At 42.1% G+C, this 27,154-nt stretch overlaps 4 protein-coding genes and 2 long non-coding RNA genes across 7 annotated transcripts; 5 read left to right on the forward strand and 1 right to left on the reverse strand.

Moving 5' to 3' along the window:
• The first annotated feature begins 35 nt into the window (after positions 1-35).
• LOC101768475 (L10-interacting MYB domain-containing protein) lies at positions 36-1,428 on the forward strand. The gene is made up of 3 exons (XM_004977776.4): positions 36-508; positions 612-1,030; positions 1,386-1,428. Exons 1-3 carry the CDS (start codon positions 200-202, stop codon positions 1,426-1,428), a joined length of 771 nt encoding a protein of 256 aa, XP_004977833.2. The 5' UTR covers positions 36-199.
• LOC111257938 (putative nuclease HARBI1) lies at positions 1,378-3,004 on the forward strand. Its single transcript, XM_022828482.1, has 4 exons — positions 1,378-1,443; positions 1,648-1,913; positions 2,247-2,465; positions 2,556-3,004. The coding sequence occupies exons 2-4, from the start codon at positions 1,697-1,699 to the stop codon at positions 3,002-3,004; spliced, it is 885 nt and encodes a 294-aa protein (XP_022684217.1). The 5' UTR covers positions 1,378-1,443; positions 1,648-1,696.
• Positions 3,005-4,317: 1,313 nt separating this feature from the next.
• LOC101768874 (binding partner of ACD11 1) lies at positions 4,318-5,151 on the forward strand. Its single transcript, XM_022828483.1, has 2 exons — positions 4,318-4,524; positions 4,606-5,151. The coding sequence occupies exons 1-2, from the start codon at positions 4,459-4,461 to the stop codon at positions 5,149-5,151; spliced, it is 612 nt and encodes a 203-aa protein (XP_022684218.1). The 5' UTR covers positions 4,318-4,458.
• Positions 5,152-9,118: 3,967 nt separating this feature from the next.
• On the reverse strand, positions 9,119-17,902 carry LOC101782887 (ABC transporter C family member 4). Of its 2 annotated transcripts, XM_004975135.2 has the most exons (11): positions 15,575-17,897; positions 14,372-14,692; positions 13,348-13,434; positions 12,247-12,873; positions 11,797-11,961; positions 11,404-11,698; positions 10,821-11,035; positions 10,275-10,580; positions 10,113-10,176; positions 9,782-10,021; positions 9,119-9,626 (listed from the first exon to the last, which is right to left on the reverse strand). In XM_004975135.2, the coding sequence occupies exons 1-11, from the start codon at positions 17,744-17,746 to the stop codon at positions 9,526-9,528; spliced, it is 4,593 nt and encodes a 1,530-aa protein (XP_004975192.1). In that variant the 5' UTR covers positions 17,747-17,897; the 3' UTR covers positions 9,119-9,525. The 2 variants fall into 2 exon arrangements, with proteins under 2 accessions (XP_004975192.1, XP_004975193.1); XM_004975136.3 differs by lacking the exons at positions 9,119-9,626; positions 9,782-10,021; positions 10,113-10,176 and having other exon boundaries at positions 10,574-10,714; positions 15,575-17,902.
• A 4,200-nt stretch (positions 17,903-22,102) lies between these two features.
• LOC111257806 lies at positions 22,103-23,581 on the forward strand. Its single transcript, XR_002678356.1, has 4 exons — positions 22,103-22,140; positions 22,238-22,336; positions 23,072-23,128; positions 23,452-23,581. It is a non-coding gene; the product is annotated as an uncharacterized LOC111257806 (long non-coding RNA).
• A 2,503-nt stretch (positions 23,582-26,084) lies between these two features.
• On the forward strand, positions 26,085-26,302 carry LOC111257817. The gene is made up of 2 exons (XR_002678374.1): positions 26,085-26,114; positions 26,219-26,302. It is a non-coding gene; the product is annotated as an uncharacterized LOC111257817 (long non-coding RNA).
• Positions 26,303-27,154: the final 852 nt, after the last annotated feature.

Here is a 27,154-nt window from a genome sequence, read left to right on the forward strand (position 1 = left end):
AACTCCTGCAAGACGTAAGCACAACGAGGCAAGCATCAGTTCCATCTTTTTTGTTCCCTTTGTGATAAATGTTGATTCGTATCTTGCATGTTGTCATTGCTACTGCGTGTGTGGCATACAAACTTTGTACTTAGGAAGGCATATAATTCAAAGTAGCACCTTCTACTTAGGAAGGCATATAATTCAAAGTAGCACACAGATGGATGCAGGTCGTGCCAACTGGGATGATAACACTACAAAAATATTCCTAGACCTTTGCATTGATGAGAAGAACAAGCTCAACTACAACAAAAGGGGCCTAACCAAGGTAGGTTGGCACAACCTGTATACAAATTTCAAACAACAGACGGGCAGGAAATATTCCTGCAAACAGCTTCAGAACAAATTTAATGCCTTTAAGAGGCAATACAAGGATTGGAGGAAACTAAAGGACAAGAGTGGTACCGGGTGGAACAACAGTACCCGCACCATTGATTGCGATGATGAATGGTGGGCAGCCCGAATTGAGGTACCTACTTTTCGTCCTAATAATTATGGCTTTCTATCATTTACCTTCGGCTTTGACCTTGGATTGCCCTCATGCTTACATATTTCCTATTTATGACTTCTAGGAGAACGAGGCAAACAAACATTTCCGTGGCAAGGCGTTTCCATTCTATGATGAGTTAACCACTCTTTTCGGGACAACGGACACTGAAGGCGGTCCAATGTTGTGTGTTGGTGGAATTGGAGATAGAACACCAAGCTATGGAAGTGAAGACACCCCTGACCCAATGGCGGATGAAAATGTTGACTGGTTGGAGGACACTGTTGGACGGTCTAGTGTGGGTCGTGTGTCGCAGAGGTCCGGAAAGGAGCATGTTGTTGATAGCCCATCACCCAAGAGAACTAAGAGCATGGAGTACTATGTGGAGCGTATATCTGAGAGCATGATTCAAAGGACTATGACTGAAAGAAATCTAATCAGCCGTGAGGAAGAGGAGGTTACAGAAATGCTGCACCTTGTCGAACAAGATGGTGTACCGAATGGGTCTGAGTTGTACTTCATAGCTACTGAGCTGTTTAGATCACCAGCCCGACGTGCATCTTATAGGAGCATTACCGCTTCAGAGAACCGGATTGCATGGCTCCGATGGACTTGGGATAATGTCAAGAGGAAGTAATACCGGTCCATGATTACAATGTATTTGCATCTACCTAGGAATGTGTGTATTTGTACTGTGACTATGGCATGGTGTGCCATCATGTTTGTAATGTGAATTATGTTGTGTTAAACCTTGATTATTCATGCTACTAATCCATATAAATTTGTGTCGTTCCACTTGAGTATGATGCTGCTACTGTTGTTTTTAACATTTTGGAAATTATTATTTACAACCTTACAGCCTGAAGGTCTTCACGATGAATGAGGTGGCTATCAACAAGTGAAGGTCAATCGTAAAGGTATGCAATGAAATCATATTTCCATATTTAAGTACTTAGGATTTTTGAAAGAAAAGAAAAGGGGCACAACATGTTACAAGATGGGTACTGAATATGCTATTATTTTGTTTCAGAGATTCTTAGATAAGAAAACATGGCATGCTTTTTATATGTTGTCTTGAAACTAGCATATCTAGGCTTAACAAAGAATCAGATTTGTTCTAGATCGCTGATTACAGAAGCTGGGACCACTGATCACTGTTATGGTCTGAAAATGAAAGGAAAGTCAAGCTCCGAAAATTCGAGCAACACCAGCACCTCACCAGCAAGGTTGAACGATGAGTGGTCTACATGGTGGGACATGGGTGCAACCATTGGTGTGTTAGCTGCGTATGCATCGTCTACCTCAAGTGCATGTGGCGTGCAAGATGGTCCGTTGCACTTGCAGGAGTTGACTGGGCGTCAATGGGTTGCTATTAACCTTGCTGACAGTAAGAAGTGCTACAAAAATTTCCGTCTCCATCCATCTGCATTCCAGTTGTTGCATTCAATCTTAGTGTCCAACCATGGGCTAAAATCCACACGACAATGTGATTCAGTTGAGGCATTAGGGATGTTCCTATGGGCATGTGGCACAAGACAATGCCAGAGACAAATGTCGGATAGATTTCGTAGGTCACTGGACACCGTGAGTCGGAAGTTCGGTGAAGTGTTAGATGCCGTGGTCTCTTTTGCACGTACTATTATTAGGCCAATGGATCCACTGTTCAGGTATGTGCATCCTAAGCTGCATCAATTCTCACCATATTTTGATGGGTGCATAGGAGCTATAGATGGAACCCACATTCCGGTGTCAGTCCCTGAGCACGCACATGATGATTTTATCAATAGAAAGGGGTTCACCAGCCAGAATGTCTTAGCTGTTTGTGACATGGGCATGAGGTTCACATTTGTCGCTACGGGGAAGAAGGGTGCTATGCATGACACTGCTGTTTTGAGGGAGGCTTTAAACCAAGCTGAGCATTTCCCTCACCCACCCCAAGGTGATCTTATGTTGTTTGTAAGTTTTATAGTATGCAACATATGGGAGTGCCAATCTAAATTGCTATTTGTATAACAATGTTGATATGTAGGAAAGTACTATTTGGTGGATTCTGGTTACCCACTGCGTGAGGGTTATATGGCGCCATATCGCAAGGGCAGGTACCATTTATCGGAGTTTAATGCCAAAGGTCCTGAGAATTTGAATGAAATTTTTAACTACCATCATTCGTGCCTTCGGAATGTTGTGAAACGATCTTTTGGAGTGCTAAAGAATAAGTGGCAGATTCTAAGAGGTATACCGTTATATAATATGGAGAAGCAATCAAAGATTATTGTTGCATGCTTTGCGCTACACAATTTTGCATTGGACAACAACGAACCGGGAATGGTTGGTGCTGACATGTTTGCTCATGGGACCTATCTTAGTAGGACAAGTGATGAAAATGATCCTGCATCAGATTGGTTTGCTGCTACTGCCAACGATGATATTAGTAAAGTTCGTGATTGGATTGCAGCGGGACTTTATGGGTTGACATGACGGAGATATTTTCTCCATTTGCTAATTTGTTGTTATGAATATAACCTATCAATTTCTTTCTAATTTGTTGTTGTTGTGACTTGAGAAAGCACTGATCAACTATTGTAGGGCTGAAATGTTCTAATTGTATGCCCTGTGTACTCTTGAGTTCAATATGCATGTCATTTATTTTGTGCTAGACTAGACTGTTATCAGGGTGCCCAGGTCCTGGAAACTAAAATGAGGTGTTTGAGAGTTATGGATAGCGCTTCTGGTGATTTGGTTAATATCACTGTCTGCATATGTTTGGTTATGCTTGTATCATATATTTAGTCAATATCTTGGGCCTATTTCTCTGTTTGTCTGCTTGCTTATGCTCTAGGAATTACTTTTTTTTTTGTGTGTGTGGGGGGGGGGGATGTAGTTTTCATTACATTTGCTCCGTGCATTTTAAGGGGTGTCTCAAGAATGCAGCAAAGGTAACTCCCTGTGGTTTATAGCAAGCTTGTTTCACATCTGTATGGAATGTCACTGTCACTTGCTGTAGTGAATAGCGAGCTCGAGATCTGCCGCTGCCCTGAAGCACGCCGTGCTGCGAAAACTTGTATCTGTGCTAATGTCTAAGTGATTTCGACATTTTATTTTCTTTCCTCGTTCTAAATACTGAAGAAGTGTTTGCTGTGGTCCAATATTCATTTGTTTGTTATGGAGATATTACATACACAATACCACTGTCCACTGACTAGATGTTCCTGTTCTGCCATTTACTATTTTTAGTCAAGCATGTTTAGTACTGTCAAGGTTAGCAATGTGTCCCTGAAAGCAGTACAGCGTGATATAATGGAATTCTTTTCTTTTTCTGGTGACATTGTGCATGTTGAAATGCAGAGGTTAGTACCATGTCCATGATGCCTATTTTCATGATGTGCTATGAGTTGTACTAACCATTTAGTGCTATGCAGTGGCGATGAGCTGTCTCAAGTTGCCTACATTACTTTTAAAGACAATCAAGGAGCTGAGACGGCAATACTTGTTACGGTATTTCTTTTTTCTGAAGGAGCTGAAAAAAATGTGTCTTTTAGATGAATTAATGATTCACTGGTCACATTATCATGAAATATGGTATGCATTTGTGATATTATTTTAATAGGTTAGTCATCTGAATATTATCAATGTGGTTCTGTACTGTAATTTGTTGCAATTATATTCTGAAGCCCCAATCAAAAAATATTTGTACTTGCTCTTTCAATGATTGTTTAAAGTGACCTTTGTTTGCTCATTCAATTTTTCCTTTTATATAATCCAGTTCCAACTGACTTTGCAACATGTTTGTACCGTGACCTCTAGCTCTAGCTTGAAAACCAAGATGTCTTGGGATGGCAATGAAAAAATAGTTTACAAATATATACCACTTAAATTGTAGCATATTCTAATGTGAACTTTTATTGCTGTTGCAGGGGGCCACGATAGTTGATATGGCTGTCATTGTCACGCCTGCCACTGATTATGAGCTAGCAGCTTATGTTTTAGCTGATCTAGAGGTATAACTGGAGCCATACTATTTACTGCACGTGCATGATATAGCTGTTGTGCAGGTTCATAACATTGCTTTTCACCCCCAGCCCAAAGACACAAAACCTTCTGCCCTCCAAAAGGCCGAGGACATTGCTGGGACCATGCTGGCGAAAGGATTTATCCTTGGTAGGGATGCACTGGACAAAGCAAAAGCTCTGGATGAGAAGCATCAGCTTACATCAACTGCTACTGCTAGAGCATCTTCCTTCGACAAGAGAATTGGTCTAAGTGAGAAGATCAATGTTGGTACTTCAGCTGTCAATGATAAAGTGAAGGAAATGGATCAGAAGTACCAAGTCTCTGAGAAGACAAAGTCAGCACTGGCAGCTGCTGAACAGAGCGTCTCGACTGTTGGATCCGCCATCATGAAGAACAGATATGTCCTCACCGGGGCACCATGGGTAACTGGTGCCTTCAGCAAGGTGACCAGTGCAGCCAACGATGTTGGTGCAAAGGCTAAGGAGAAAATAGCAGCTGAGCAGGAGCACAAGAATGTTGAGGGTGGGTCTGCAGCACAACCAGACATCCCAGAAGGCCCAACAACACACAGGGAAGTGGACGGTGAATTTGCAAAGATACATGTGTGTAAATAGACATGATATGGTTATTGAACTCATTTCTAGTGTTGTGGTTGAAACCTCTTTGAAGGTTTGAAGGTTGAAAGTTATTGGGACCTACAAGAGTTCGCAATTTGTTACTCGACACTTTTATCAATATATCATTATCATCCTGCAGTGGGAACATGAAACATAGTGGTTGTGTTGTTATGCATGACTCTGTTTTCTGATACACTTGTTTTCTATTTGCGAGAATGTACTTGCTAATCATGAGAATGTGGTGCTTTCACGGAGGTTGTATAATGTGCTTCGACGTTCTTCACGGCAGTGTTCGTATTCAAGATCAAAATACAAAATTGGACTTGGACTGAAGGGAAAAAACTGAAAGACAAATATAAGAAAAAATTTTATTGGTGCGTCACTTGTTCAGTTCTTCACAGGATCAGAGTTTCTGGCTCCCGGCCTTGTTTCCAAAACTTGACTTGATCGCTGGGTACAAAAGTAGCTGCCTGCAGCCGCTGCTGCCTAGCTGATGCGCCACTGCCTAGCTTATGCGCTGCTGTAGCAGCTGCATGGCCGGCTGATCAGCTGTGCTGCTTAACAGCAACAGCCAGCACAACCGAACGGCCCCATTGCTATTCACGAGTTATCTTATTTTTATAATATTTAACTAGTAGCTAAGCACAATTACTACTGTTGATTGTCATAGTCCTGCCACCACATTTGCTCACTCTCGAGCAACCGCCCACGTGAGCTGCATCAAGGAGCGTTTTGTAAGTGCTTTAATGGGTGGCATCACTTCACCGTGGAGAATATGGACCATCTCTTTTGACATCGCTCAAATTCTCAATTATTCGCACATTAAGTTCGACTGCTATAGAAAATCCTTCGGTTCCTATTTTTTATCTATGAAAAGATCCTTAAACTAAAAAAAATTATTCTTTGGATTAGTTTAATTGCTATTTAATTCTCTTCTTATTCATTTGTATAATTAGTCAAATTTACTTCACAGTTTAAATTGTTTTGGGCTAAACAACGAAGCACATCTAAGAGGCCAAAACACGAAGCACATCAAAGAGGCGATCGTGCCAAGCACCATCCCAACCTCTCTCTTGATTTTTTTTTCCGTGCTCCTACATCATTCAAATAGGCAAATGGTAGCTGCAGAGCACCCACGCCAAGCATTGCCTCCATCTGCATCTCTCTCACATTCCCTCTCTCAATTACTCATCTCCAGGTCTTCTTGTCGGTTGCTAGTGCAACATGTCCATGCAAGGGCCTTGAGGGCGAGCTCAAGCATAACCTGCAGCCTCACGAGCTGCTCTCGTACAGCATGTTCGCTTCAGCTTATCAGCCAGTTTATCAGCCACCGAACAGTATTTTTCTTTCACAACAAATCAGCCGTTTCAGCTTTTCAGCCGGCTTATAAGTCCAGCCGAACAGGCTCATACTCGTTTTCCCTCATTGCACCACGTTGAGGATCAATGCGTCATGGACCCATGGCTGAAACAGATGGACACGGAGGGGAGCAGCAATAATAAATCGGCGTGCATGCAAGGCAAGGTGGGTGGGCGGCGGAGGGCGGCCTCCTATTGTTTCTGTTGCCTTGAGTCCTGGCCAGCCATGACACGAGAGTTCCAACCTTCCAGGAGCTAGTCGAGTCGGACTCAATGGCGGCGTGACTATTAGGCGTGATTGGTCGGAGTAGGGACGGGCAGAGAGGGAGCCATAATTGGAGAAAGAAACGGACGGTTTGCTCGCAGGTGGAAAAAGAAACGGACGTTCGTAAACGGAGTGGATACTGGACCCACCCGTCGATGATGGGAATCACAAAAAATTAAGGATTAGGTCAAGATCAAGTTGGATTAAACAAAAAACAGGGCAGAATAATAACAGGTATCTCACATAGAGCTTTCTTTAATTTGTCCGTTTATAACTCATATAAAATCTTAGCTTGTTTATCATTAAGTTACTTAAAATTGTTCAATCTAACCTGATAAAATTGTCCAATCCACCCCTAGTAAAATAGACTTCTATGTAGGGATGATGGAGCGTGTATACACGTGTATATATATACTTATACTAGCACTCTAATACACGTCTTAAATAAAAAAAACAGTTCTGCTTCGCAACGGACGCGGATGCTATCCTGTCAGTTCAAATTAGAAGCCATTGGGGCTGGGTAGCATTAGAGTCCTGTCAGTTATAACTAGAAACCGATGAGGATAAGTAGCATCCTTGCATGTTCATGACTTCACTAAAGTCTTATATTTACAGCTGGTAGAAATGATAAGAGATGATCTATTCGTACTAGCTCTATTTGTTCCGGCGGGACTGGGTAGGTGGAGGTCATTGTGTTATGTAGTAGTGACATAATATTTTCAATATAATATACATAGTAATAAGCAATAGAACATAAATGACATTTGAATAACTACGTACCGCAAGTTTTATTTTAGATGACTACACTAATCATTTGGACAGGACTATTGCAAGTCTTGAGTGAACTTTTCTACGTTGGACGCGATGTATTTCTTTCTTCCTTGACGTCAGTTGATGCTCAAGGGTACAACGTATAATCTATCACCCGGGAAGGTAGAGCTAGCCCTAGTTAGAGCAGCGGGAGTGGCCTAAGTTTGGATCATGTACTATCCATGTTCTATTTTTTTTCCGTGTTTAATTTTTTCCTTTTTCTTTTACCTTTTCTACTCCTTTGCATATAATTTTATTTTATATTTTTTCTATTTCTTTCTCTATTATTTTCTTCATTATTTTCCTTTTTCTATCTTTTTTATTTTATTTGAGGTAATCATATTTTTATTATCTTTCAATTTTATTTTATTTTATTTTTGGTAATTGTAAAATTTAATTTTTATTATATTATATTTTCATTTTTGGGTCATTTCCATCTTTTCCTTTTATTTTGTATAATACTAATAATTTTTATTTTCTTTTTTATTTCTCCTTTTATTTTCTTCTTCCTTTTGTTTTCTTTGTATACTCATTTGTTTGCCATGCGTACATATTTATTAACCTATAAAAATAATTTATTTGTGATATTAAATTATATATTTGAGGTGTTTAATATTTTATTCATAATGTACTATCGTTTGTTTGTTCGTGCAATACAATAACTTGTTCTTAATATTCATATTTTTTTGTTTGTACTGTAAAAATCATTTGTCTTGACGTTCAATGTTTTTATTTTTTTCGTTGTATTATATTTGTTCTTGCATTCAATAATTTGTTAATGTTCAATTTCAACTATTTATCTTGTACAATAAAATGTTTGTGATGCTCAATCTTTTGTTCGTATTTAATATTACTTGTGTGTTATGTCTACTCGTTTGCTCATATAAAACAATGAATTGTGTTCAAGTATTTATTTGTAGTAGTTAAAATATTCCGACTTGATAAAAATATTATTAAAGAAAATCCTATAAACATAGTCAAGTATAGTCTTAGTCAAGTATAGTTTATTTTCACGATCTTCTCATAATATATGAAACATAATGGTGCAATTGAAATTTAACTTGGATGCTTGTTTAAAAATTTGGTTTTTTAGTTTCGAATTTGCATGGGTGTGAATGTCGTGATCAATTTTATTCTTCACTCCTCATTTGACAACACGGAACAACAGTAGCAAAATATGTGGCTGGCCCAGTATCTAGCAGGCCCGGTGCGTACGCTCTAGGCGACAAATTAAGATCTGTCGCGCTGAAGAGACATCTAATCACGCGCCCTGATTGACCTGTGGTGCTGTATCACCATTTTAAACTATTGCACCGATGTTGCACGTTAGCACATTTGCTCCACATATGTCAATCTTTTGTGTACAAACATGAATTAGCTCAATTCATAGCAATATTATCCTAAACGTTAAACATATGGTCACCTACTACTCCGTATTTAGTTAATTATTTTAGGCTAAACAAACCATTTAAATGGATTCAACAGCCATTAAACAGAATAAAATGGCTAATTAAAACACGGCTAGCAAATATGCTAAAGGGCTGTTTAGGCAAACAGTGACTCAAAGTAACACTGCCATTTAAACAAAATGTGCTCTCCGTGTGTCTCTGAAATGGTAAGCCTCAACTTATTCCAGTCTCTTTCCGTGAGCAAGATCTTGGGACTTGGTGTTCCAAGTACACAGCCTTCACATATACACTATACAAGGCTGATTACAATTGTCCCATGCTCAAGCTAACAACTCATCGCTAATAAAACCGAGCCTAACAAAGCAAATCTCAACAACAACTGAACCTGAACCAAACTAACTATGCCGATCAGCGTGCCGTGCCATCCTCCTCCTTAGGTCGTCCTGCCTTTTCCTTTGCGACAGATGACATATATCTATCAAAATGACTCTTTATTTCTTAAACTCCGCAGCAGATGACATGGGTAGAGTTATAGGTTTGCCGAGCGATTCGCATACTCCTCAACCATTGCACTGAAGAGGGAGGGCTGTTCAAGCAACCTAGATGGTGCATCGAATTCTTTTACCAGACCTGAAAATAAAATAGTGTTATTTATTAGAACAAAATTCTGGAAGAAGAAAAACGCTCACATTCATATTACCAGATATCAGAAACAATACGCAACAAAGAGCTCTTGAAACAACACATGCTTTCAATCAATAAGCAGCAAGACGGAAGAGACCTACCTGCATCCAGCACCAAAACCCTATCACAGTCCATGACTGTTGGTATTCTGTGCGCAATGCTAATTATTGTACATGATGAGAACTCTTGTCGTGTGATCTTCTGAATTGTAGCATCAGTTTGTGAATCGACTGAAGCAGTTGCCTCATCCATAAATAAGATTCGAGTCTGCTTCAATATGACACGACCAAGACAAAGGAGCTGTCTTTGGCCTACACTCCAGTTCTCTCCACTATCAGCCACTATGAAGAAGCAAAACAAAAGAAACGAGTGTGAGATGCAACCTAGGCAGCTATGCAAACAGATATACAGAGAAGCATAAAAATAGCATACCTGGAGCATCAAGTTTTTCCGGTTTTGAAACTACAACATCTTTCAGCTGGCAGCGCTCCAGAGCCTGAAGTTATGTGCCTTAGTGTCAATGGTTAATTAAGACAACTAGCTTATCCTGAAGGAATGAAGGCTAAAATAAACGACAGGTTAGAGACACCATACCTGCCATATCTCTGCATCTGAATACTGCCCAATTGGATCAATGTTGCTTCGAATTGTTCCTTCGAACAGAACCGGCTCCTGGGGAATGATGCCGAAGCGAGATCGCAGATCATGGAGACCCAATGTGCATATGTCTATCCCATCAATGATAATTTTCCCCTCTGCTGGCTCGACGAGCCTGAACAATGCTTGGACCAAAGTTGACTTGCCACTACCAGTCCTTCCTACAACTCCTATCTTTTCTCCACCACTGATCCTTATATTAATTCCTTTCAGAATCAAAGGGGTATTGGGTCGGTACCTAACCTGAAATAACAAGAATGGTGTCTTCAATTTTGTAATTGATCCTTATCTGCAAATGAAGTGTTTCAATGTATTCTCCAATTTATTAAGTGTGAGATAGATAGGAAATTGCTTCAACTTATGTGGAACATAGAGTTCTGTACCGTCAAAAAAACAAAAGGATAATATTAGTTTTTATTTTGAATTACAGAAAGGACTAACAGGGAAAAATCTGTAAAATAAGGGTAAATAAGAACCACTAACCTTTAGATTCTTAATATCAATATCTCCATGAGTGGGCCAATTCGGAGAAGGAAGACGATCTTCTACTTTCCATGCTGCCTCAGAAGGAAGATTGCTGAACTGATTTACCCTCTCCACAGCAACCATATCATTTTCCAACGTGCAGCTAATAGATATTGCAAAGTACACCAGAGAATTGAGGGATAGACCATACGAAAGAGACATTCCAACAAATTCTGCAAAAACATAGGCATCAGAGCGCATGGAAATGTCATCATCATAAGTCTACAGAGACTGTTACCAGCTTATAAAAAAAATTACAATTAGTTGATTACTCGCAGAGAAAAGATCAAATGACACAAAACATAATGCATAAAGCTTCAAACGTTTAGTAACATCCAGCTAGACTAAAAGTGCAAAAGAACATGACTTATCATTTTAAATTCAAAATACAGACAGTACTATTTGAACTTTTACTTCTAAGAATGAAGGGGCAAGCTGCTAAACATATGATGCGGAAACCAATGCCGAATTGTATAAGATTGAATGGCTGTTTCTTTATGCTAGGAAAAAAATACTGAATCTTAAATATATCGATTTATACCTTTTTTGATAAAATTACTGGGCAGGCTAATCATTAGAAATGCAGTTATTGATAATACAAGAGTTCCAATCAGCTCCAGTCGGAACCCAAGCCATTCATTTGCTGCATAGTTGTGGAAGTACATGCGCAAACTTGAATTAATTTTGTCTAAATTCTCCTGGAAAAATTCTTTGTCCTTTTTAAAACATCTTATGGTTGTGGCACCAAGAACAGTCTCCGAGAAGTGATCAATAACTGGTGCCTTTGTTACTCCTTCAAGTCGAGTTAACTCCCGAGAGGTTGCAAGATAGCGATTCTGCAGAAATGGAGAATTTGCAATTTGCATTAAGTATTATAATTTTCTATGAGCAGAACTCAGTGTGGTGCAGAAGATGAATTTTGGCAGTTGCATACCCTGTACCAAATGTTCAATAGTAGAAGAGGAATTACTGCTATAACTGATGGCCAGGCGACCTGACAAGTAACAATTATGGTGCTCAATACTGAAATGTACATTGAAATTGTCAGACCAATGAAAAATGCCAGCACAACATCAATGGCTGTTTGGTCAGACGATGCCTGAAAAGACAAAGTGGATATACCATATCAGTAGATGATAAAAGAATTGTAGTATCACTCTTTCTAGGCCTGAAATTAAAACTTATTCCATAGATGCCAAGAGTACAATCAGTACACAATACAGTTTACAAGACTGTACTATTTAAACTATGCTAGTGAGGTTTAGTTCTGTTTACATCAGAGGGGAATTAAGGTTTCCTGAGGAATTTATAATTGTTTCATAAGTATTAATGAAGTTTGGGGCTTTCAGCCAAATTGCAAAAGAAACCAAAAGATGAGATTTACCCGACTGAGAATCCTTCCTGAAGGAGTTGTATCAAAAAATGACATAGGGGCATGCAGAATGCTGTCGAACATCTTCTTAAAAAATATCTGAGCTGTTTGAAGTCCCAAAATCGTCTCAAGAAGAGTCTTGATTACTTGAAGGACAATCGAAAAAACTGCTATGGCCACATACACTCCAATGAACAAGGATGGGTTAAATGGAATGCTGCCTGATGTTTCGTACGATAGCCAATAGTCACTAGCCATATCAGAACCCTGCCAAACAACTGCGAATGCAACCATTCCCACAACTCCCCACCAGCCCCAAGCCTCTGTCATGTATAGTTTGTACACTTGCCAACTTACTTGACCGCTCTCCCTTTCCTCTTCTTGTATAATCTTAGAAGTGGCGGCTTGTATTTCTGGTGCAACGACCATCTTCTCACCTTTTCCAATGGATCTGGAGCGTAGAGAAGGGATTCTAGCTACTGCAACTGGCTGAGAACGTTCAGAATCCTGCACTTGACGACTTTGCTCCACTAGCTCCATTGAACTGTCATGAGCTGAAACAAGAGCCGCAAAATCTGAGCCTGCTTCTAGTAGTTCATCATACTTTCCTGACTGTGCAATCATACCATCTCTAATGACCTGCATATTTCCACATGGGCAAAAGGATAGAAGAATAAGTCAAGGGCATATTATAAAACCCTAGCATTATGCCATTTCAAGAAAAGAATGACCGATCCAAAAGTCTCTATCACACATAAACAAATGATTATGTGTGACAATTCCTCTGATGGATCTTTAATCTTTAGACCTACAGTTTCAGGTTTATTAAAGAGCAAAGATATGCTATAGTTTTATTGACTCAATCAAATAATAGTTCAATTTTGCTTGCTAACTTTCAAGAAAAAAGAAAGATTTTTTTCTTGCTAGATACTATAAGAACATGCTGGTAAGTAATTGTATCAGCAGATATCTGAGATAGTGCCTAATGGTCACTACGAAGCCAATACTGCAGATCACAGCCAGTTGTTGGTAAAGCTTACTACACAAAAAGGTTTTCCAAAAGAAAAGCATATCTCCTGACAAATTACTACAATAGTGTAGCATCCAACTTACAAAGATGTTGTCCACATTATGCAAGAAATCCACTTGGTGTGTAACAAGTATGATGGTCTTTCCTTTAAGTGTGCCCCTTAGACACTCCTGTCAAACAAAGGTTGCTGTTGTAATAGTGTGCGTAATTGGTTAAACAATACACAGTTGCAAAAAATAAAGATAAAAATAAGAAGTATGGTTTCGGTTTGTCCATCATTGGTTATTATCTATCATCAAGTAGCATTCATCCTTCAAAATTCCATTAACAGCTACTTAAAAAATCGTTGTTTCCATTTGGAGCAACATAAAACCATACCTTTATTATTATTTAATTCCTCCAAAATATAAAAATCTTTAATATGAATTTTTTTTTTATGTGTGACTCAGGCAGGGGAGAAAGAATGCTGACTGAAAAATCATCTATATTCATATCAAAGTTTTGGAAGCTAAACCTGCTGAAAATCACTTCTTGACTCTAAAAATGATGATCTTATGAAGCTAAACCTGCTGAAAAATGATTAGATGGACAAGTCATATACTTGGGTTCATTTCCTGTCACTTTCCGTTTACTAGGAATAGAGGGGAAACTTATTTAATAAGGACAGTAACTTCTATCTAATGCATAGTTACTATTTACTAAAATATCTATGATTAATTTAATGCAAAAACTGGTTTTTGTATCACAAAATAAGTATGAGGAAAGCTTCGATAGGATAATACCATTTCTAGTTTTATACTCCCTCTGTTCCAAATTGTAGGTCGTTTTGACTTTTCTAGGTTCATAGATATTATTATGCACCTAGACATACACTATATCTAGATGCATAATAATATCTATGAACTTAAAAAAGCTGAAATGACCTACAATTTGGAACGGAGGGAGTACAACATTTCTGTACAGGTTGTATTTCACCTAAGCCTGTTGCAAACTACAACCTTTCTTTATCCATCAACAACTTACCAAGCTTGTAGTAACTTAATTTCAGAAAAGATGCTGTAAGGGCATGCGAGCTTGAAAATAATTAAAACGGCAAAAATGGTATACCTTAAAGATATTTGAACCAGTATGTGCATCAACAGCACTGAAGACATCATCAAGAAGATATATATCACAATTTTGATAAACTGCTCTGGCGAGCTGAATACGTTGTTTCTGCCCACCACTGAGATTGATTCCCCGTTCCCCTATTTCAGTCTGGTCCCCAAATTCCATCATTTCCAAATCTTTTTCCAGGCAGCAAGACCGTATAACCTCTGTATATCTTTCAGCATACATCAGTTGTCCAAATAAGATATTCTCTTGAATGGTACCATTTTGGATCCAAGCAGTCTGTGCAACATATGCAGTGCTCCCACATACCCTAACCTATAAAAAATGCAAGGGACTAAGCAAACAGGCACAAGAGTATAGAAACAAAAATAGTGTAGGTATAGGATATGTCATTATCTGAGAAATGTTAAACCTTCTTCAAATGATACTGTATAGATTTCCTAATGCTTGCTAATGAATTTGTATGGCTAACAAACATGTCATTGAGTGTGCCATAAAGATGAAAGCAGCATGCTTACTATCAGGCACACAATGTTCACTTGATCAATAAGGAAGCTTTAAGACAGTAATAGCATTCTAGTCCCAGATATAAATTTTTTTATAACACAGTTAAAATTTAAACCTTTACACTACCAAGCATGTAGATTGTGAGAGTAAACCAATGTCTAAGCATTCAGTCAAACATGAAGCAGATATAAGATAATATAGACCATGTCAGGTTGAGAGGGGCATTTCATCACACACATGGTGGTCGTTGTATGGACTCCAAACTGGCATGCCAAAGCAGGGTACCTTATGGGTGGCATTGAGAATTCACTTGCATGATTTGCATCCATTCCAACCAAAACAAGCGGCAAAGCAAATGACTAATTAGTCTAATTAAACAGGCTTCTCTAGCCATGCAAATTACCACTGGTATTGCACTTGTGGTTCCATACTTACTGAGACATGAGCTGAACACATATTGTGTGGAATATAAATTTGTGTAGGGAGAATGATGATTCTGCATGCTGACCACCAATCATGGACTCCTGAAGTGGCCTTAGACTTGACTTAAACCCACCTAGCACTAATTTTGACAGTTCTGTTTGGCGTTTGCTGGTGACGACTTTCAGAGAATGTTGCACAAACCAATGAAGAAATTGCAAGGTATTGCTACTAACAGTGTTTTCTTTGAATCAGAAATATCAAACTCACCGTGCCAGAGATCTTCTCCATCTCCCCCATTATGCAAGAAAGCAGCGATGACTTGCCGGACCCTACTGTCCCAACCACTGCCACAAGCTCGCCCCTCCTTACCTCCATATTGATCCCCTTCAGCACAGTCTCCAACACTGGTATTTCCTCCACATCTTTCTGATCCTCGCCTTCACCACCTTCATCACCGTCCTCACCTTCTTTACTCTGCTTATTTCCCCTCATGTCCCACGCAAAAATCCCGTCACGCACCTCCACGACCAGAGCACCTGTACCAATGCCAGTGCCCTCCACGTGCTCCACTGACGAGTCATCAAGCTCGGCATCAAGCAGGTATCTGTCAAGCCTGCCAACGGACACGGTTGCCTGCGTCACAGCAGCAATAGCCTCGGGGAAACTCTGCATAGGTGCATCGAGCGTTTTGAAGAACGCGGTCGCTGTAAAGACCTTTCCAGCGTCGAGCTCGACGCTGGTCAGCACGCAAGTACCAAACACAAGCACGGTCATGGCAAGCGGACCGCTCCAGATCACGATGGTGTTGGCACACATGAAGTACATGGACTTTGCCAGCCACCCGAGCTCTTCCTCCCGGAGCTTGCGGATCTTGTCCCCAAACGTCTCCTCCCACGCCTGCAGCTTGATCACGCGGATGTAGTTGAGCAGCTCGGTGATGGCCTTCATGCGCTCATCGCGCTTGCCTAGGAACATGAACTGGTATTCGATATTGAGCTTGTTGGCAAAGGCCACGGCCACTGTGACCACGGTGATGGCGGCGACCGCGGTGAGCACTGCAGGGCCGAGATGGGTGTAGAGCAGGGCGAGCGCCACAGCTATCTGCAGCGGCATCAGCCACAGATTGTGGAGCTGGTGCGTGACGTTGGCCACCTCTTGGGCGTCCACCTCCATGTAGTTTATGATGGCGCCGGCGCCGTGAGCGCGGCGGGAGCCCGTGGACAGTCTCAGCGACTTGCGGTACACGACGGCGAGCAGCGCAGCGTTGATGCGCATCCCCAGCTTCTGCCCCTGGAACTCGTAGTGGTGCGACGCCAGCGTCTCGGCCGCCTTGCCAACAAGCAGGATGGCGACCAGCTGCAGCCCCTCCATGGGCTCCCCGCCGCGGCGCACGAACTTGACGAACCTGTCGACGAGCGACGGGCCGATGTAGAGGACGGAGAGGTGCGCCAGGCCAAGCACAGCGGTGAGAAGGAACTGCGGCCAGAAGGAGCGCAGCAGCGCGGTAAGCACCGGGCGCTTGGGCTTGGACTCCCCTGGCGCCGGCGCGGGCCAGTTGGAGGCGAAGAGCGCGTACGCCGCCTCGGCGCTGTCAGCCGGCGCCACTGGCGGGACTTGGTCGGGCGCGAGCGTCGCCCTGTAGCCCTTGTTGATGAGCGGGCCGATCCATCCGAACGTGGCGAGCGAGAGCCACGACGCCGTGGCGTACGTCACCTCTGCCTCGGCGGCATGGCCACCACCGGCACCAAGGCCAGTGGAGCCGGTGACCGAGAAATACAGCAGCGGGAGCGAGAGCGCCAGCCACGCGAACGCGAGCGGGTCGTCGGGGAGGAGCGGGTCCCCGGCGGCGTACCGCGCGGCCGCGCACCCGGAGAAGAGCGCGGCGAAAGCCGCGGTGCCGAGCCAGAACAGCCGGAGGTGCAGAGGGTGTACCACCAGCGCCGCCGCCCCAGGCTTCCTCTCCGCTGCGACGACCCCCGCGGCCGCGATGTGCGCGACGGCGTGCGCGGCGAGGAAGGCGCACTCGGCCGCGAGCCACGCCGTCCTCCCGCGGAGCCGCAGGAGCGCGAGGACGAGCAGCACGACGGCTGCCGCCGCCTGCACGGCGGAGACCCCGAGCGCGAGCCCGTGCCGGAAGTTCCCCCTCCCGCGGCGCGCGGGAGGGGGCGCGGCGCCGTCGGATTTGTCGAGGAGTGGCTCCCGCGCGCGGCGGTCGGGGCCGACGCCGCCACTGCGGGAGAGGCGGGCGCGGAGGGCGAGGGCGAGCGCGGCGAGGAGGAAGAGGAGGTCGAGGGCGGCCACGAGCGCGCGCTGCGGGCACGGGGAGAGGAAGAGGAAAGCGAGGCTGGACGAGACCGAGGAGTCCCGCGGCGGGGAGCAGGAGGCGGCGCTAGTGGCGGCGAGCCACCACGGGAGCGCGGAGGAGGGTGAGGCCTCCATCGTGGCAGTGGTTGGCGGGTGGCTGGTAGTGGTGGCGGCAAGTTACTACATCCGGGTGCGCCGCGGCGAGGTGGCGGCGGCGGCGGCGTGGGGATTTTTTCCCCTGTTGTGGTGGGTGAAGTAGAGGGGACCGAAGGCCGTCGTGCTCGGCCAGTGCCAATACGGATAGTGTGTGAATATTTTTGTCGACGAGCATCCCGGCGCACGATGCCTCGCTGTGCGTATGGGTCACTGACAGGTGGACAGCCCCGGTTGCTCCGCCCCACCTGTCGTTGGATTTTCGACAGCATCGCCGACGCCACGCCACGCGTGTGCCTGGCCCGCCGGACGGGACCTCGGGTGCCGCGCCAGTGTGGACTCGTGGAACTCGTGGGTGTTGGTGGGTGACGCGGCGGCGTGGAATAGCTCGGACACCGCCAGCGCCGGTGCGGGAGGGGAACTCGGCGAGTGTCCAAATCCAACAACGCCGTCCGGTTCCAGGCGCTAGATTTGGGGTCGTATTCAACTGCCGGAGTCGCCGTTGACCGCCACCAGTGGCCCGGATCACCCGGCGTTGGTTATTTTACTCAACCACCTCCACATTCTTGCAATTAGTAATTTAGGACACACAGCACGATTATCTAAATTAGTGCATGTGCACACGATAGTGCATGCGTCAGGCTTACTCAACCCACCCTCTTTTTAGTAAGGAAGCTTACAAAACTAGCTAGGGGGTCTTCCAAAACAAAAGGAAGCTTTAGGGGTCAAAAGCGATTGCTTAGTCGGTAACGTGGCATGCAATTGAAAAGCGTAAGGATGAATACGGATTTAGATCGATGTGATAGGGACGGTACTCGGCTACTAGTCTTCACCTGGCTGAGAACTACAGCCAACCTCCCAAGCGTGTCCATCCCCTTAATTGAAGGAGTAGAGTGTAAAGTTTCTCGAATTATTTAAAAAAGGATAGAGAAGAAAACAGCCAGAGACTCAAACCTCCCAAGCCACGCGTGCCTATCACCTTAGTTAAAGTAGTAAAGTGAAAAGTTTACATGATCATTTCAAGGGAAAAGGACACCGTGGCCTATTCGTAGTTATACAAAAGTTTCACCGGCGCATGAACGACACCGTGGCCTATTCGTAGGCTTGCGTGGTAAGGAGGTGGCGTAGCTGCTGTGCTGGTGGTCGACCGAGGACGCCGGCGGCGACACGTCGGGCTCAGCTCTGTCACCCCCCCCCTCTTTTGTTTCTGACGCCCGAAAGTTCAGGTCCAAATCACGGTTGATTTTGAATCCGACGGCTCCCTAGTTCTTTAAGCAATGTTGTAGATAAACTTGAACTCTCCAAGTTTTATTTTTGCTCTGACCCGAGATAAACATCCTAGCATAGTCGAATTTTGAATTCTTTCCCTTATCTAATTGAATTAGTCTGAAACTTGAAGTTCAGTTCATCAGTCATTTGATATGGCCATGTACGTTAATTCACTTTCAGTGCACCAATTCCATTTTTCTCAATCCAACTCCCATCCATTTGTGTTCTACAACTTTCAAAGATCCCATTTTGCCCATAAACACCTATACCCTTTACACTATATTTTTCTGAAATTTATTCCAAACTCAGCCATTTCTCACTGTTTCAGACTTACGCAATTTGCTGTTTTAGTGACTTGGCCGAAAGTGGCAGAGTGCCCACTTTAGGCCTTAAATTAAATTGGTTCCCTTGGTAGTTCTTGATCAACAACACCCCAATATGCTGGTCCAAAGTCCATACTTCATCACTGTACAGTTGCCTTAGTCCACTTATTTGGAAAATTTAGCAGAAATCAAATTCCAAAATGGGCTCTTATGCTGTTTTTCTGAAATCCTATTGTCGGACGGTGAATAGTGCTCTTCTATTTTGATTTCTTTTTTGGGTTTTCTTGAAATATTTAGGTCCAGATTTTGTCCCTAGTCTTGATCTTCAAGTTTTAAACACTCTTATCCTTCCATTCCATATTTTTGCCAAATTTTTCTGAATTTCGAATTCAAAATTCAAATTTCGGTCAAATTTGACTCGAATTTGATTTTTAGCCAATTTCTTCTCCTTTTCTTCATGATTTGCTTCTATCTCTTCAGAATTACTTTTGATGGCTAAAATAGCAGGTGTTACAGCCTCTCCCCCTTAACAGAATCTCGTCCCGAGATTCCAAGGGTTAAATTCTTGGCTTTGAGAATGGAAAGGAAACTGCGTCAGATCAAATATCTTTCTCTTTTCTGTACAAGGAAAGTGGGGTGGTGGCTTTTGTTCATCTGCTCCAGTTTCAAATAACTCAGGATATTTAGACTCTAGGTCTTCAGCCTGTTCCCAAGTAGCTTCATCTGGAGTATGATGCTTCCATTGTACCTTGTAAAACGTAATAATCCGAGTTCGGGTATCTCTTGTCTTTTGATCCAGAATTTTAATAGGCCTTTCTTCGTAGGTTAGGTCTGGTTCGTGCTCAATTTCTGGATCTTCTAGAATCTCTTCTGGAACTCTTAAGCACTTCTTGAGCTGGGATACATGAAATACATCATGTATAGAAGTAAGTTGGTCTGGTAACGATAGCTTGTATGCTACCGGACCCTTTCGTTCCAGAATTTCATAAGGACCAATATACCTTGGGGCTAATTTACCCTTTATTCCAAAACGTTGTACTCCTTTCATTGGGGATACTTTCAGGTATACAAAATCTCCGACATGAAATTCCAAAGACCATCTCCTTTTATCTGAATAACTCTTCTGTCGAGACTGGGCTATTTCCAAATGTTTACGAATTTTTCGGACCTTTTCTTCGGTTTCCATAACCAAATCTGATCCCAAATGTGTTCTTTCTCCTACTTCCGACCAATTCGAGGGGGTTCGGCATTTTCGACTATATAAGGCTTCGAAAGGTGCCATTTTAATACTAGCTTGATAGCTATTATTATAGGAGAACTCGGCTAGGGGCAAACATTCATCCCATAGCCTAGAGAAGGTAAGGACACATGCTCTCAACATGTCTTCCAGGATTTGGTTGACCCTTTCTGTCTGTCCTCCTGTTTGAGGATGATAGGCCGAGCTTCTGATTAGAGTAGTGCCCATGTCTTTTTGCAGTTGTTCCCAAACATTCTATGATTCGTATGATTTTTAAACAATTTGGTTATTACTTCTCAGAAGTGTCTTATCTGCTAACCTACATAAATGCTGCACAGTTTTGGAAAAGGCATTTGTTGATCATGTGGTGAACATTTGTTCAATTAGAAGTAACCATCATAGGTTTCCAGATTGAATTTTCATGTTCTGACACTGCAATTGTATCTTATATTGCTGATTAAATTCTGACAGCGCAGTTCAACGGACTGATAGAAATTTTAATAACGCACTACCTATGATATCATTTTGAATATTCCTGGATTTGGGAGGCACATTACCACTGTTCTAAATAGCTTATTTGAGAAGTTTTTCACTGCACCTGAACTGGTGCAAGCTGTTGGATGAATAGAAGCATCTTGCTGCCGTAAATGGAAAGCATGATGCATTAAACATACTGTGGCAACATGCTGTAATTGATAACTTCCTTTAGATTGTTTGGATATTTGAGTTTACGGTGTTTGATCTATAGATCACAGGGATAGAGATCAAGAACTGTAGGTCTATATCATAAACTCTGCATTTTGGAATACAAATCAGTGTTGTCATTAGGTTAATGATATATACTTCCTCCAAGTTGGGTCTGAATATAATATTGGGGGCAAGTTTTACAATACTTCAAAGTGGATTTGAAAAATAATACTGTTGAAAAGATATAGGTGGAAGGAAGCCCTAGCAACACAACAGTATTGGACATGCTACGGTAGATTTGTCGCATTTCTTGCAGGTATCAGCTTGTTTTGAGCTCAGGTGGAATTACCTCTGCGCAAATTAATTTTGATGGGGATGATTGCATAAGTTCCCTGAACTTGACCTCTAACTTCATGTTTGTCCCCCTTTTTTCAGCTTTGCACTATTACCCCTTCTTTGCGAAGTCAAGGGGCAATGATGCATTGACTTGGTTAAAGTAAGGGCAATGTTGGAAAGTTGAAAAAGGAGGGCAGACATGAAGTTAGAAAAAGTTGGGGTAGAATTCAAATGGCCCTTTATCGGAAGAAACTAAATGCATAGTGTAGTTTAGTAGGATAGGCTGATAATATGCCTGGCTTGTTTGCTGTTTTTTCTTGTAATTTTCTGTACTGCTAGCATAATCTCATACTTGGATTTTACTAGATGTAGCATTTAACTTCTAATACCAGCACCACATTGTTGTGCTCTGAATTGTATCTTTCTCTTGGAAAATTGCCAACACCCTTTTTCTACCTTCTGTAGAGATTTCAATAGATGATGATGATTGGAATGATTGTTTGCTGGCTACTATCCGTGAGAAGGTATTTAATGTGTTTCAACAGTCTAATTTTCACCTTTTTCTTCTCACATTCTGCGAATTCTGAATTTTCGTTGAGTTTGCTCAATCTCGTAGACCAGGTCCATATGGAGGCTGACAGGAAGGCCATGGCTAACCAAGTAAATGTTCCAGGAGATCTTCCATTTCAATCAAAGACTACATATAGGATTAGAAATAAGGTAACATGCTCTCTAGACCATTGATTTTAAATCTAGCTTTGTATCTGGTTAGCATGCAGGATCAACTTGTTTCAATCTAGCTTTGTGTTGCTTTGGTAGGGTTGTTTTCTCCCCTGGTTGATTTGCTCGGGTTAGCCTTTGTTATTTCCTCTTGCACTAATAATTGTTCAATTTTGGCTCTACTACAATAAGATATGGCTAAGTTGGGATTGGGATTTAGTGGCATATTACATGACCCCTTTGTCATCACAATATACTAGCCGGTGATTCTGTTGGCTGGGCTGGGTACTGGTGTTCATGAGTTGAAATTCTGCTTCTGAGTCTAGAATTTGCAAAACATCTATACTGGTTACCTCCACAACCAATCTTCACAATATACTAGCCAGTGATTATGTTGGCTGGGCTGGGTAGTGGTGTTTCATGAGTTAAAATTCTGTTTCTGACTTTCTGTGTCTAGAATTTGCAAAGCATCTATACTGGTTACCACCACAACCAATCTATCTGTCAAACCAGTGTTGTGGACTTTCAGCTGCCTTATGCATTATCCCAGCTTGTACATGGCTATGGTGCCCTTATAAATTAGCGTAAAACACATGTTATGCAGCACCATCATGCTATTATTGTTTTCTATTATGAGAGTCATTATGGGTAAAGACTAGGTATGCTAGATATAATTTTCCTTAAGTTGTCAGTTATTATTAGCATATTGAAATTTAATTTTCTTCTCTTTAATAGGTTATCTATTGCTTGATGGAGCGAGAATTGGCATACAGTATGAGACATTCTTTGCTGGTGATTACCCTTAATATTTCTAGTTCGTTTTTTTAGAGAATAATTTTTAGTTCGATTTTTTAGTTCTGTACATAATTACGAGAATCATTCAGAATACCGCATGTGCATAGTGCAAAATATTATGCTATAGTTTTAAAACTATTTATACAGAATTATACACTGGGATTTCCATAACCATAACTGCTTGCTATGTACAACAGAAACATTATGCATATTAAACAGTTTCAAATAGGAGGAACCATTTACTAGTGCGAAAAAATCGAACTAAAAAAAGAGAATGACTCTCATAATTCTGTACAAATATTAAGAATTCTATTTTGCAGGTGAGCCTTGTAAAATATTTCATTGTGTTTTGGAAAGCAAGTCATTCCTGGAAAAGATGACTCTGATTGAGCACACCTTACCTTTCTTTCTGCCCATACGCGAATTGGAAAGTGATCTCCTGTCATCTAATGCCACTGTATGTTTTCTCACAGCGCTTGCTTTTACCATATGAATTGTGTGAAAAGTTCTATATGCTAACATGTTTTTCCTTGCAGAAATTTATTGATCACCTTGAAGAAATTTTACAGGCTTATATTGTTAGGAGAGCAGGTCAGTATCAGCTATTAGGAGTCAATCCCACATGTAACTTATGTGTAATTTTATATTCAGATTTCCTTATCTTCTATTGCGTAATGCTAGAAATTACATAACAATTGTCCGCCTCTGCTACAGTAATCTGACTTGCACTCTATCTTTTAAACAATTGATCTAGTCTCGGTGAGGCATAATGCATATGGTCTGTTCAGCTGAGCTGTCTCCATGTTCTTCAACTGAATAGAAATATTTAATATGTTTTTGTGTATAACTCCTGGTGGTAATATTTTCTGTTTGTCATGCAGAAGCTGTTTCATACTGATTTTTACTAATTATATTTCCATGCTCTACTCTAGCCAAACAAGACCTTCATATCTCGTATTCTTATTTTCATATAAATTTGCTCTGTATAAAGTCAAAAGCTTTATAATCATGAAAAAAAACACCATTGAAGATATCACCACAGATGATCTGTTAACTTTGTGTTGCAAAAACTCTAATGAAAACGGTTGAAACAACTCTACCACTTGTTTGTTCATCTTTGCATAAGCTGAACCCTCTTGGCTAGTGTCTTGTGCAAACATTAGCCAGGCAACAGCACATGGCAGGAGCTGTGCTCATTGCAGTTTTATTTTCAGAAAATGAGTAACTATATCAGATCTCTGTTCTCCATAACTTGTAAGGAGATGCCACATAGGTCCATGAACTCCGAAAGTGCATTTTTGGGTCCATAAACTTGTTAAGTCGTTCACAGCAGGTCCATACCCCTCCACATGAGCATCTAGCGCTGACATGGCACGCTAACTGCACATCTTCTCTCTCATCCCTCTCATCTTCCTCTCTCTCCCTCTAGCATTTCATCGAACATGTCGACGGCGGTGGCGGCAGGAGCTCTTCATCCGCTTCTCCTCCATGAAGCATATGAAGAGTTCTGTGCCATCACCACCGTCGACATGTTCGATGAAATGCTAGAGGGAGAGAGAGGAAGATGAGAGGGATGAGAGAGAAGATGCCCAGTCAGCATACCATGTCAGCGCTAGATGCCCATGTGGAGGTGTATGGACTTGGGGGAACGACTTAACAAGTTTATGGACCCAAAAGTGCACTTTCAGAGTTTGTGGACCTAAGGGTGCATTTGGCAGAGCTCCCAGAGTTGATTCTCTGCTGAATCCAGCAGGAGCTCTGCCAAACAGTTTTTTAGAGTGAAGTGATTCTCTAACAATTCTGTGAAGTGATTCTCTAAAATGAACTAAGAGGCTGGGAGCTGAAAAAAGTAGCTTCTCCTGATTCTGTGAAGTGATTCTCCATCCTGATTTTAAGAGTTTATGCTAAAGAATCAAAGAGAATCACTTTCACCCACAGAATCACTTCTCTCAAAGAATTAGCTCCCATAGAGAATCAGAATCAGATGGAGCTCTACCAAACAGACCCTAAGTGACACCTCTTTACAAGTTGATGGACTTCTGGTGCATTTTACTCTTATCTATATTTGGACTTAATTTTTTAGTGTTCTCGTTCTACATATATGTGTGCATTTAGCCACTGTACAGCATACCAATCTTCAATTTTTGCTTATGTAATACTTTATGTATAAATTGACCAATTTGTCGTACTGGTTGATTTTTGGTTCTGTTCCAGTGTCTACTGTAAACCTGTATTAGAAAAGGGTATAGATGAGTCATGGATCCCTTTTTTCCCTTTTGCCAAGGATGCATTCTATCGTTTGGTCTCAGCTGTTTTTGAAGTTTGGCTGTAAAGATTGTTAGTAGGCTCGTATGTGAGCTGAAGACGGATAGGCCATAGAGCTACTGCAATGTGTTTTCTTCGACAGCAGATTGTTAATTATAATTTTGTATTTCATGTTCAAGGTTCGGCTTATCAAGGAGCTCTATGGGAACCAAATTGGCGAACTGTTCCACAGTCTTCCTTACAATGTGATAGAGTTTGTCTTGGAGGATTTTGAGTGGTAAGGACAATAACTGCTAATAATGCTGGGATTTGCACCAGTCAAGTTCTGTTCTGTTTCGAGTACAGCTTTGTAGAATATCTACAACTAGAAGTCTTTCATTTTTCTTTGCTAGCACCATCTTGAATGCTGCCTGCTGATTTTAAACATGCAAGTTGTTACCCTTATTTTTCATTGGCCCTTGGCTTTTGCATAGTAAGCTGCATGTTTTACCTCGTCTAGAGACTGAAATATACAAATGTTTGAGCAGCAAGATTACAGTCAGTATCCGATATTCAGATCTACTTCTGACCCTGCCGAGCCAGGCAAGGGTCTTGGCTTGGCCACTTCGCTCATCCAAGAGAATATCCACACGAAGCAGCAGTGCGTCAGCTTCCCAGCCGGTACCGTTTCGCCTTTCGTACGCTGAGGAAGCGCTCAAGACATTATGTCTACCAGAAGGTCCCTATCCTGCCCCTTGTCTTCTCCTTGCCGTACAATATACACACAGGTTTGTGCGGAACTTTGTTCTGATCTGTTTCCTCCCTCCCTGTTCTGTGTTTCAGCTTACGCGGACATTGTGCTGGACCTACCCCATGCTCTCAAGAGGATTCTCACCTCTCAGGACAGTGACTGAATCATGCGTAGGGGATGCTAATGAAACTAAGGATTTTAGACTACAAACATGGAGCAGGTGTTGAAGATGTTCGGAATCTTGTAAAGTATAGGCTCTAGTTGCTGTGGATTGCGATTTCGGTGGAAGGAAGGCATACACGTTTGCTCCTCTGTTTTTTTTTTCTTTGAAGAAACATACACGTTTGCTCCTTCGACCGCTCAAAATATTCCAGCTGCTATAAAAGCTGATATTGTAGTCAACATACAATTTTATCAATTGTTCTCACAGATGCATACGTCTATGAAACATGTGTAACTTGAGACTGCAAATTTTAAACGAGACTATGCTAGTTTTGAATTTTCACAAGAAGTTGACAACAGCAACGGCCTCTACCTCACAAACAGGTAAAGCACTTCTGTCGCCGCAGATACCATTAGGTCTGCGAGCGGGCAGTGGAGAACGATTGCCCGACGAGAACAGGGCAGTGTAACAGACGGCCAGGCGTAAGGAGGGGGAAGTCGGAAGACGTGTAATGTGTTCGACGTAGGAGTTTAAATTGTAACACTGTCAGTAGCTGAGCATATAGGCCAGCACCTAGAACTATCTATCGAAGTAAATCGTGAACTGGGTGTTAAGGTTCCTTGTCCGACCTTCCACCGTCAATTCTGTGTCCCTCCTGTGATCGGCTCATGTCCCGGCGATCGCCGGCGGCCTAAGGGTTGTTACAGTTGGTATCAGATTTAGCTATCCTCAGCGTGCCCGCTGTCGATTCGCGAGATTTCGTTGGCGTTGATTTGATAAACTGTGTTGGTTTTGGGGATCGAGTTGTGTGCCACGCTGCACCGGTCACGATTTGTTCTCCCTGTAATTTCTACATGCCATCAGC

Source organism: Setaria italica, chromosome VII, assembly GCF_000263155.2.
Source record: "Setaria italica strain Yugu1 chromosome VII, Setaria_italica_v2.0, whole genome shotgun sequence".
NCBI lineage: Eukaryota > Viridiplantae > Streptophyta > Magnoliopsida > Poales > Poaceae > Setaria > Setaria italica.